This window comes from Diabrotica undecimpunctata, chromosome 1, assembly GCF_040954645.1.
Source record: "Diabrotica undecimpunctata isolate CICGRU chromosome 1, icDiaUnde3, whole genome shotgun sequence".
NCBI lineage: Eukaryota > Metazoa > Arthropoda > Insecta > Coleoptera > Chrysomelidae > Diabrotica > Diabrotica undecimpunctata.
The window spans coordinates 149431198-149443406 of record NC_092803.1 but is presented as its reverse complement, the minus strand read 5'-3'; the positions used below and the strand labels follow the sequence as shown (position 1 = coordinate 149443406).

Below are 12209 nucleotides of genomic sequence, written 5' to 3'. Positions count from 1 at the left end.
CTTTATTGGAGATATCAAAACTTTAACTGGATATTTTATTGGGTTTGTTGGACACATCAAAACTTTATTGGAGATATAAAACTTATTGGTTTACTGGACAATTTATTTGGTCTATTGGTTTTATTGGCATATTTGGAGTTCAATAATTGGTCCGGACATACAGCCACGTGTGACTGCAGCTCTCCAGAAGCCACAACTTCTAATTGGAGGATCCAACAGCTAGAACACACAAGCCGCCCATCGAAGCAATAAGTAACACTTATAACTGTTAAGCTTTGGCAGGGTTAATTATTGTTTTTTTTTATTGATTTAAATAAATATGATTGGTTAAAATTTGTCTTATTTGCTATCAACTGAGAACTCAGGTTCAATCCCTAATTAAGACAAGACGAACTCACCCTTGAGATACTGAGCTAGGCAAGGTATAGACGATAAGCTCCCATGGTTGATTGAGGTATTATTTCTACAATAGTATTTCAATTCTCTTTGGTAGTCTTATCGTTACACATTACATCAAATGCGAAAGAAATACAAGCAAGCAATAAAAGGTGAAAAACGTACTGCTTATGCTAACATAATAAACAAATCCACTAACAAAAGTAAGACAATATGGAGTATTGTTAAAAAAGAAACCTATAAGGAAAATACTACGTCCAATCTGAACTTAACACCAGAAGCTTAACCAATTAAGGAGATTAACCAATACTTTACGAATATAGCAGGTGTTATATCGAAATCCTGAGCATGACATAAACTACTATCTTTAGCAGAATACCTAGAAGGTCGAGTTCGTTATTTATGGCCCCAATAGTAGCATCTGATGTGAAAGAATGCATACACAAATTGAAAAATTCCTTATGTGTTGACTACTATGGTTTTGACAGTAAAATTATTAAGGCATCTCTAGATATAATCATTGAACCACTCACAATAATATTTAACAAATGTATTAACGAGGGTTACTGGCTGATGTATTCAAAATATCAAAAGTAATTCCACCTCATAAAAACGGAGGTGGTTATATCAAAAGTAATTCCACCTCATAAAAAAGGAGAGGTTTCTTTTATAAGAGACTTCCAAAACAAGTTCAGAGTATTTATCCTTATTTTATGGACCTGCCAAAGGATATGTATGTCTTGAAATTTATGCCTATACCACCAGACTGCGCATCTTCAAAATTCTTGACATTTGGATCTTGGTTTTCAGCGATTTGTTCCGATTCTTGGCCATCAGCGAAGCTTTCAGAAAATCTTGGTCTGTGAATACATTTGGATTTAATGGGAAAATTGACGTGGCTCGAAACCCAGGTTATGCCTTACTTATATGTATGTCTTATTGAAAAGACCTGCAACATCGTATGGAGTTATCTTAGACATTAAATGTGTCTTCATGTGCCTGTTCATTTATGTCAATAAGCAGCTTTCAGCGGCCCATAAAACGACACATGCAGCGGCGGCTGTGTTATGTGAGAACTGCGTGGCGGTATGAAAATCATTATGATTTGGGTTTCCTTGCAAAAATTAAATGCTTGGAGAGAAATATGACTGCTGTGATTGTCCAGAATTAACACACAGGTGATTCTCGTGTGGGTTTAGCAAATGAGTTAGCAATTTTAGAGTTGTTGTATAATGCACCAGTTGGTCCATTTTTTTCTAATAAAGGCGCCATTGTCCATCTGGCAAAAATTAACATGGGTGGTATGAAGTTTCCGGCTGCACTCATCGCACATATGATTATTGTGTTGCTTCTTCGGTTGCCGCTTATAACAGATCCGACAATTAGTAATTAAGCAATTAAGTCGCAAGATTATCATAGAAATGCTTCAGCTTTGTGTATAGAAACTGAAGGATTGCGTCTCATAAAGGCGTGTACCCAATCCAGCTGTTTTGTTGCTTTGATCAAAATTCTGTTTGTTATTGTTGATATTTATATAGAAGATAGCATAAATTGATATACAACTTAACGCAAATCTGCGACATTAAGTCCATAGTATAAAGAATCCAGCAACTTAACTTGTTCAGCAATTTTAGTTTCTTACTGTTGGGTGAAAACGGACTTGCGACGTAGTTTTGAGTTGCTCATGTCTTAATTTTTTTATTCAATCTCTTAATATGGTAAATGGTATACTATATTGTTTTGACGCTTTTCTTTTCGACAAACCTCTTTCAATTACAGCTTTAGCAGATTGAAGAACTTTGGTCCAAGCAGCTTTAGCGGTGGTCCTTTGACGATTTCTTGGCATATCTACAACAATAATAAATTAGGCCACCAAGGAGTAATGGCGCTCAAATGAGTGGTATAACACCAAAGGGCCGTTTTTTAATTAATTTAAGTTTATAAAACAAAACGTAATTGTTGAAACTTGATTGCATTATCACAAAATAGAATAGTTTTATTGTTAGAAAAGTAAAATTATTATTTAAATAAGTATTAAAGTTTTGGACTTACCGACAAAAAACATCTAACCAAAAATTAGATCAGCTCGGCCACAGACGAACAAATGCACTTAATTAACATAGTTACATACAGGTGAGTTATAGGTGAGCGTCATTACCCCGTGAACGCTATTACCCCTCCTTGCCCTAAAGCCTATTGCGAAAATGTTTGAGGCCAAAAGCAACCGAAAGGAATAATTTAACCTTCTGTTCGCTACATAAAAATATTTCTAGAGATTCAGGACACTAAATTGAGACTAATTTTAGGTCACTCAAATATCATATCTATTAAATGTGCTAAGCAGACAGAACAATATAGATGCTTTGAGAAAATACAAAGGAAACGGCAAAAAATATCGTTGGAACTGCAGAGCAATTGCCATATATACCTCGAACAGATCGTTTAGAACCTGATTAGATTGCAAATGTAGCTCCGAATGTATCCTTATATTTGTTGAATGAGTTGCCTATCTATTATCAATGATGTGAAAAGCGAGAAAGTATTTTTTACCGATTGTCTTTTTGCTCGATGACCGAGACGAACAACCTGGCTTGTCAAATGCCTTTCAAAAGTCATCGCCAGTTGATATTGTTGCTAATTTGCTATCGCTATCCTCATTGTTGTTAAATTCCTATATCGCAGTATTCGCTTAATAAAAATTATGGGCCAGATAATACAAGTGTCAGTTTACGTTTGATAAAACAGTATTACTTGTGTACATCGTAACTTTGTATTCTAGTATCAGTGTAGTGAAATGAGTGTTTATCAAGGTTATTGGATATATAATTCATTATTATGGTATAGTTTGACTTGTTAAACTGATATACGTAAACAATTCCTAGTAGTCTCAGGTAATTCATACAAAGGTTCCTTTATATTTTAGCTAAAGCTGATGTCTGTTTCTATAACTACATCGCCAGTGCAACAAAAAAGTGAGGAAGCTGAGAAATTACTAAAACAGCTCTTAGAATGCGTCCAAGACTGCCAAAAAAGATTCGGGGGCAAAACGGAGCTTGCTACAGAATTTGAGTGTTGTGTAGCAGGTCTTTGTGTTACATTAGAAGCTGTTTTAAATTTTGGTTTAAAGCATAAAAGTCCCCACACTCAAAACTCATCTACTATCAAACAAGTCTCTGAAATTGTTGCCAATACTTTAAATATCGGGAATGACAGCCCTTGTAAGTAATGTAGATGTTTTGGTGATTCTTTTACAGTGGTGTTCACTCTCTGGAACTATTTTTTTCATAATATAGCTTTATAACTAGTAATATAAAACTAGTATTTTAACATTATATCTAGCTTCCTTGTATCTTTACCATATTTAAGTAAAAAAGCAACTAATCAAATGTTGATTATAGCACTATTTTAAATGTTTAGATAATTCTATTTATATTTTTAAAAAAATAATTGTTCTTTGTTTTATACAACAAATATTGGTGAAGAATGTTGCAACTTTTCCATTTTAGGTTTCAAGTTACTACAAAATGTGCATTTCTTTATAAATTTTGAATGCTTTTAGTTTTATATCGTCATCCTCTAATAGCTTCCAGGTATTGTGTGTTATCTTTTCCTGTTTAGAGGATAAATAACATTATTTTTATTATAATATATTCTTTACTACTGAAATGAGATGTGTCTTTTTCATTCTCTTAATATTTTAATGATAAATCCTACATTATATACAATTATATTTTATTCTCTAAAAAGATTCTGTTTTTGGAATAAATAAATAATTTTTTTTTGTATATTTTGTCTTCAGTATCACATATCTGTTGGCAGTAAAGTACAAGACAAAATTCTTTAAGTGGACTTCTTTTTAAATACTTGACTTCTTATAGGTATTTCTTCTGATATCTCCCTTGTCTAATGAGTTTTAAATCTCAGAAATATGAATTTAGATATTCAGTAGTTTTGATTACTTTGAATCTAAACTAAATTACTTAATCTTTTGAATGGAGAGACTGGACAGCACTGTGTTCGAAATATCAATATGTTTTAATCTAATTGTGCATGTTCATAAACAGCTAAGTATATGCATGTTTGTTCTGTTTATTTTTTTGAAATATAACTGGGAAGTAACCAATAATATTTTAAAAGTAAAATGCTATATAACAGCTTTGGATACTTAACCAACACTAATTAATGTATATAATACAAATTGATTAGAGGAACACCTATAAATATAACTTCAGTATGAGGATCTTGAAGTTATGAATTTCAAATTACCATAATCAAGGGGAATTAAATTAGATGTGCAAATTCAAATACAAGCCTTAGCAAATGCATTTAAAAATACAGGTAAAGATGGGAGTATCCGAATACTGGAAACCGATTGAGTACTGAGTACTGAATTAACTGAATACCTGCCGAATATAGAACGGTCGAAAATTTCAGTAATGTTCGGGTGATTCGGAATTTATCTGTTCCTGGCACCTCGGTTCCATCTGAAAGAGTCTTCTCGAAGGCAAGTCAATTAAGGAATGATCGTCAAAATCAACTATTACAAAAAAACTTGAACAAAATTATATTTTTAAACAGTTTTTATTCTTAAGATAGTTTTTGTTTTATTTTTTTGTGATATATTCTAGAATGATTTTTTATTTTATTTATACTTAATTTTTATTTTTAGTGTTCATTTAATATTTAAATTGTTTTTTTATTTTTTAGACAATAGTAGAATACTTAAAGTTTTGGTATTAGCTAAATAATTACTTTAATTATTATACTAAAAACTTATACTAAATAATATATTTAAACACTTTTTTTTTATTAGAATAATTTTTGGTCTATTTTTTGTGATACATATCTAGAATGTTTTTATTTGTTTGCCAAAATAATATTTATTATAAAACAAAAAAAACGTACGCAAAACACACACAAATAAGTGAAAAATCATAGATAAAGATTGACAAACCGACTATTAATTCAAAATCTGATAGCCACAGTACTCGGTACTCAGTACTCAATAAAGTATCCGATTCCTTAATGTACTCGATTCCACGGTAACCTATTCCCATAAATAATCGATTCTGACCATCACTAAATACGGGCCTAATGGAAAAAATTCCAGATCATAGAAATAAAAGTTTCTGAACATTTGATTTAAAAAATTTGAAAATATCAATAAAACAATGGTTTAAAGAAAAATGTGATAACTTTTCTGTTTTTTCATAATAAATATGCATTCCAGCTCTATATTAAAACATTAAAGATTTTCAAAACTTTGCTCCATAGAAAGTTACTTGTTATCTAAGTTGTTTTTATTTATAGAAGAGTAAGCAAGCTCTCAAGCTCACTTTGAAAAATTAAACTCTGTTAATTCGGTAAGCCTGAAGAATTTTTGTCCTGTACATTTTTGTCATAGATTTGATACTTTCCTAGATATTCAGGATAAAATTGTACCCCAACTTGTTCACATAAAGCATATTGAAATGCTAATTATAAACCACCTTCAGGTCTATTTCTACAAACATTGTAATGACTTATTAACTACAACAAACTTCAGCTATTTTTGTACATATCTCGACTGGACTATTTTCAAAATAATTCAATATTAATTTTGCTACTAATAAAATTAAATAGGAATTATACAGAGCCCAAAAACCTAGAGCTTATATAAGTAAATTAATATTTTTTTATAAAAGTAATAAATTCTCTTTGTAACATTTAACATGTTCATTTTTAGTTAAAAAAATATTAACCTTTTACTGCAATCCCCTGTAGGCCATATAAAACAGAGCTATCCAACTTATCATTCCATGTCATCATCAGTCTCTTTGTGAGATTTACAGTACACCAAGAAAAAATAAAGAAATTCTGAAATTGTTTTCTTGTGCCATGTTTAAGTTAAATATTGTATTTATATAGGATTCATTTTGTAATTTTGTTAAAAAATGTAGCTTTGTGTCATCCAAGATTGAGGCCAAGTAAGTCTGTCAAATTGGCTGATACAAAAGTGCTATTTGATAAACATCTACAGGTTAACATAATTTATTAATTAATAATAATTCCGGATTGGAAATCAAAACATCAAAAACAAATGTAAAATCTAATCCTAAGTATATAAATACAAAATTTAACACAAAATAATACTTTTAAAAATTTGTTTTCTTAATTTTGCTTCATATGCATAAAATTTTATAACGAAAATTAATTACAAAACAATTACTATGTGTACACATTAAGATTAAGTAGACAAATTAAAAGTAACAAAGCATTTTCTCTTGTTGGAATATTTAATATTCCTAAAATAATGAGCTTGCATTTTAACCCTAGTGGGGAGAGATCTATTGTATTCTCTCCCTGATTTGAAAGGTAGAGGTTTCTTGGCCTCCTTGGCCTTTCTTTTTGGCTGATCATATCCAATTTGGAAAGCCAAATGAAGTAATTAAAAAGCCTGCAATCCATCTTCTCAGATTAGTAATTAGCGATTTCGTCCACTGCACCACCCTTCTCATCTCGTCCCATTCATCTTGCCACACCTTAATGGACCCCTCACTTTCTTCTTTTTTAACATTCTATTGTTTTCATTTCTTCTCTTGAATATTGTTCCTCTTTCATTCATTATCATGTGCACCAGAATACACACAGTGATAACTCCCAGCGTATCGGCATAGACTGTTCTGTATGCACATGCCACCCTTAACAGACTTTTTTTCTATCTGCTAGGGTGGGCTGCTTTCTGTACGCCTTTGTTAAAACTGCAGTACCCCAGACAGGCGTAGCCTAGAGAACGATCGATTGCTTAACAGAATGAAGGGCCCTCCTCCCCACCCCTCAGTTTTGGTCCCTCCGATGTTGGACATGATCCCCCTCAACGCGGCGTTTTGACTCAGGGTCACACCTAAATACCCCACGCATTTCTTTGGGACCACTCTCCTGCACATTCGAATGATATCCCGTCCCTTTTTCTTGGTCCTTTAAAAACCTAAGCCTCGATCTTACCCGCAGCCAGTTCTAATCATGCATTTTCATCCATTCCTTGACTTGGTCGCATGTATGCTGGGCACCGAAGATAAGGTCTTGCCTGTCCCTTCACATGGGGAGCTAAGGAAACCTGGATGATAGAAAATTAGAAGAGATGGAAAAATTAAAGCCAACTTGACAACTTTAATGTCCATAAAAAATATGTTCATAAATAGGACAATTTCAGAGGGAAGTCATGAAAAGTAAATCTCATTTAGGAGAAGAAATTGATGACGTTTTCGTGAGAAAGTGATTTGAATTTAATATTTTGATGTTTTTAAAAGATAAGATCAAGCCACGTCCCACTATATAAAATTCGAATTAAGGTAAGAACTTACAAAATTTAATTCAATTATAAGTAGGTGGTTGTTTTATTGTTTCTTTATTAAAAAACTGAAATAATTCTAAATTTTGTACGCTAAAACTACATAAGCGGCAGCCATGAGAAAAATAACGCAGTCATAAAAATGTTACTTACTGCTTGCAATCCCAATGAGGACATTCAACACAAAAGTTATAAACATGTTATTAGAAACATGTTGCCAACAAATTTCAGTAACACGTTACCAAGTGAGGACGGGCCTTCAGAAACTCGGTAGTAGAAGGAAAGGACATATGAATAATAAACGACCTTTAGGAGGACTGAAAGTGCTGGTATGAGTCATTATTCGAAACCAGTACTGATACAAAACGGAGTTATGTACTGTAGTTATACATATATTAGTGATGCTCTGAATATATATTCGGAGCAGACCTTTAGAGTGCCACTTAATAATATCAGGGAAGGTATTGACGTAAATGGCGAAGTTATAAACAATACTAGATATGTAGATAATATCATATTAATAATGAATAGTATACAAGAATTACAAAAACTTCTTAACAAATCTACGCATGCGAGGGAAGAGCACAGACTCAAGTTATAAATAAAAAATACTAAATATATGTGTGTTAGCAAGTCGTACATCTAACATACTGTATTGAATGCTATTAAGACTAGGATTATTCACAGGATATAAAATGTAGAACTTAGTGTGTAGTAAAGATCTAACCTTACATCTTAAAAAACGAGTAGCGTCATATTAATAATTTTTTTTGAAAACGATTTCCGGATTCAAAATCAAAACGTCAAAAACAAATGTAAAAAAACAATCAATTGTGGTTTCTAATTGTGGGTAGAACTCAAAATTCCGTGGAACGAATTACCAATGAGGAAGTTCTCAGTCAAATCAAAAGATCGATGGCAATAGAGATCCCGAAAGGATAAGAATATTTTGGCTTGCTAATGTGTGTAAATGGTTTGGAACGATTTCCAACATTGTATTGTCTCATAGGAGCCTTTCTTCTTCGGCAAGGTCCGTTACTTGAGACACAGGCAGTACATTTCTTACACCAGTCCTTTACATCGTCGGAACTATTCATCGTTGCCGAATTTACTGAAGGGTTTTCTTTACACCGAAATGCCCTGATATATTGTCGTGTAACTGACGAAGTACTTCGGCCATTATGTTCTTTGGAATCACCAGTACTCGTTTAAGCAAGCCATCTTCCATGATAAAGGAGTCCCAGTGGGCCCAATACATTTTAACTACTGAGCATAGATTTGATATTTCTTGCCAAGAAAGTCTACCATTTTCGAATTTTCTGTAAAACTGAATCTTTCCCTTGTTCTTCTCTGATCTTAGCAGTCGTCCACTCATCGTTGACCACCGTTGTTCTTAGCACTTTTGCTTCCCCGGATTCCGTAGTGATAAGTGATTTGATGATTTAGGTTCGTATTCCTAATATATCTTCTAATTATCTTAACGTGAGTCCTCATTGTGTAGATCGTCCTAATACGAGTTGTTGTTTTTACGCCTATAAGTAGGTTACTGGCTTGACTTTGACATCGCACTGGTACTGGAATTGCTGGTATTGGCCTGCAAACATGCCAACGTATATGTGACATGTGACTATACCGCTTATACTCGGTCGACAGTTTCGTTTGTATCAATCAGGAGTTACCACCGGAAGATGAGGTTATCACTAACGTAAGAGAGGCTTGTTGGGACCTATTTCTACACCATTCCATAAACTCAAAATTCAATCCGCGCAGAAAATTGGCAACGATGCTTCTTTTAAGTGTAATTGGAAGCTAGCCATCCCGTTAAACACACTGATGTAGGTACTTCTTAATATAGACGTAAGATGAACATAGGAAGAGGAATATATTTAGAAATATTCTAAGAAATGTTACTTGAAATCATTTCTTTTCGAAACGAATAAGGTGGTAAAATACCGAAAAACGAAAAATGGCTCCGCAGTTTAGCTTTCCTATTCGAAGTAATCAATTATTTAAATACAATATAATTAATTTGGTGAGAAACATTTGCATTTAATTGGAAAGTCGCTTCTTAGATTTCAAACAACTGGCGCGTATCATAGATTTCACGGTTTACAACTTTGTTGTTAAGATACTGAAAAACTGGTACTGAAATATAACATTTTTAATATGAAGATCTTGGATGAAATATGGTATTACAAATCATTTCAGCTGATACTAAATTTTTATCTTTCATACCCTAAAGCAAATATGCATGTTTAAAACAAATATCTCTGCAGTTAACAAATAAGAGTGACGATAAAGAATATTTATAAGATTGCAGTATTATCAGATAATTATATTAAAATTTTCATCGCAAAGTGTTTGTCTGTTTTAATTTTAACTAGGCCTTAGATTACTTCCAGTAGTCTTCTTTTAATTCCCGATTAAGTGTCCATTGCGGACACTTAATCGGGACACCCCTTTAAGGATTCATGTTTCTACATCAAAATTCACGAATTAAGTATAGCTGTCTGAAGTGGATAATTGTTGGTCATATAGCATCACTTAGAAAAACTAGTTTCATTTTTTACATAAAAAATTGTCACAAACACGCAATTCACCTAAAAAATTGTAAAGTGTTCCTCTAAGCATTTTTATTATTCTGCCAAATGAAAAATTGTTGCTTGTGGTGTTTTTACTAAAACTTTTTTAGCATTTTGGCCTTTTATTTACCGTCATTTGACAAAGCATGAACAGGAACGTTACATTGTTTTAAGACACATCTGGACAGATCTTGGAAGAGGAAGAGCTTGGATAAGGTCTACATTAAATGAAAGGTCATTGGAAAGGTATGTACACATACAATTTTATTATTATAATTATTGGAAGCATAGCTTTCTTATCGCGGACTACCGACGGAGCGGTGGATCTCTCAGAGATGTTAGAAAATAAAACTGTCAGTAAAAACTGTAACGACATATCGCGCGACAACACAATATGTAGAGTAGTAAATGCAGCCCCATGCGTGCTTATTAATAAAATCAAATCATATCGAATGGAATCGAAGATTGAATCGATTTAAGTCGAATCAAATCGAGTCGAATATCGAATGGAATCGAGTCGATTTGACTTGAGTCGAATCGAATCGGGTCGATTTTACTCGAGTCTGATCGGATCTAGTCTAGTCTACTAAATAAATAAATTAAATTAAATGAAAAATCATCTCTCCGTGCTTAGACGAAAAGAAAGCTATGCTTCCCCTCCACGGTCACTCCCGGAGTGCCACATCCCGTTTTTTATTACAAGGAATGTAATTGTTCACGGCCAGTATTTTGTAATGATACTGGGGATTATCGCCCGTGGTCTGAAATTATTTTTTAACGTTTTGTGTGCAGCTGCAGTAGAGATTATCAAATGAATATTTACAATGTTGATACAACGAATAAATACAGTAAGGTCTCGTTTTATGCGGTGAATACGTTTCACAGAAAAGCGCATATACAAAAATCGCATAAAAAAGACATTACTTGCCTTGAAAAGTAGGGATACGTTCCATAGCCTTCTAAAATTACATAAAACCAAGACAAAAAGAAAAATTTCTGCAAAAAAGTTTCCAGAAATTAAAAGAAATAGGTTGCATGGTAAATTACTTCGAATATCTGAAAGAAATTCATACAAAAGCTTAAAAAAACTTGTATTCAAAACTTAATTAATTTTATTTTATGTTAAAGTAATAGGTACATATAGTTTTACATTTATATTTTTAATCATTATCGCTATCTGATAATGGTTTGCTCCGTTTGCGAAGTGGCTCAAAATCATCTTCATCGTCAAAAGAAACTGTCTCTGCAATAAATATTTGCGGTAAAGGCCATGGATTTTCACAAACTTCATTCTCGTTCTGTGTAGCTCTCCCTTTTCTAACAATGCAATCAGTAATTAAACTTTGCGATGATGATGCTAGTAATTTTTTATGTAGCTCACGATATTCTGACATGCAGTTCTGCAGCTCACGTTGTAATTTAAAAGCTCGTTCAGAATTGGAGTCATTAATAAAAAAAAGATTTTCTAATTTACTGCAAAGTTGAAGACCTTCTCGAATTAATTTGGCAGTAAGGGGGGTTGGTTGTTCTTCCTTATCATTATCATCTTCTAGAATCACGACGCCATCTAAAGTTAGATCTAAAGTTTGATCAATTAAACCATGATCACTTAATGCATCATTCACAAGCCATTCATCTATATCATCGTGGCTGAAGGTATTAAAACCATCTCCGCCAAGTTCATGTCCCAAATTAATTATTTCATCTAATAGTGGTTGTAGCGCATTGCTTGTTACACATGCTGGCCAAACCTTTTTCCAACAGGCATTTAAAGTTCTTGGTCTTATTTGAGCGGAAGCAGATGCAACATGAATCAAACAATCAAAAATAAAAAATTGCTTTCACACATCTTTTACTGTTAAGTGCTCATTTTCTAGTTTACTTACGATGGATTTTTAAGT

The 12209-nt window shown here is 32.9% G+C and overlaps 1 protein-coding gene across 3 annotated transcripts in view; it reads left to right on the top strand.

The window, feature by feature from the left end:
- Positions 1 to 3000: 3000 nt before the first annotated feature.
- The window catches only part of LOC140432347 (sorting nexin-29), a 54923-nt gene continuing 45714 nt past the window's right edge, over positions 3001 to 12209 (top strand). Inside the window, exons 1-3 of one of the 3 annotated variants that reach the window (XM_072520188.1) lie at positions 3001 to 3206; positions 3320 to 3614; positions 10419 to 10554. In XM_072520188.1, the coding sequence (XP_072376289.1) occupies positions 3329 to 3614; positions 10419 to 10554 (422 nt within the window). In that variant the 5' untranslated portion in view covers positions 3001 to 3206; positions 3320 to 3328. Of the gene's footprint in view, positions 3615 to 10418; positions 10555 to 12209 lie in introns of all 3 variants that reach the window. The other 2 variants (XM_072520186.1, XM_072520187.1) reach the window with 2 other exon arrangements.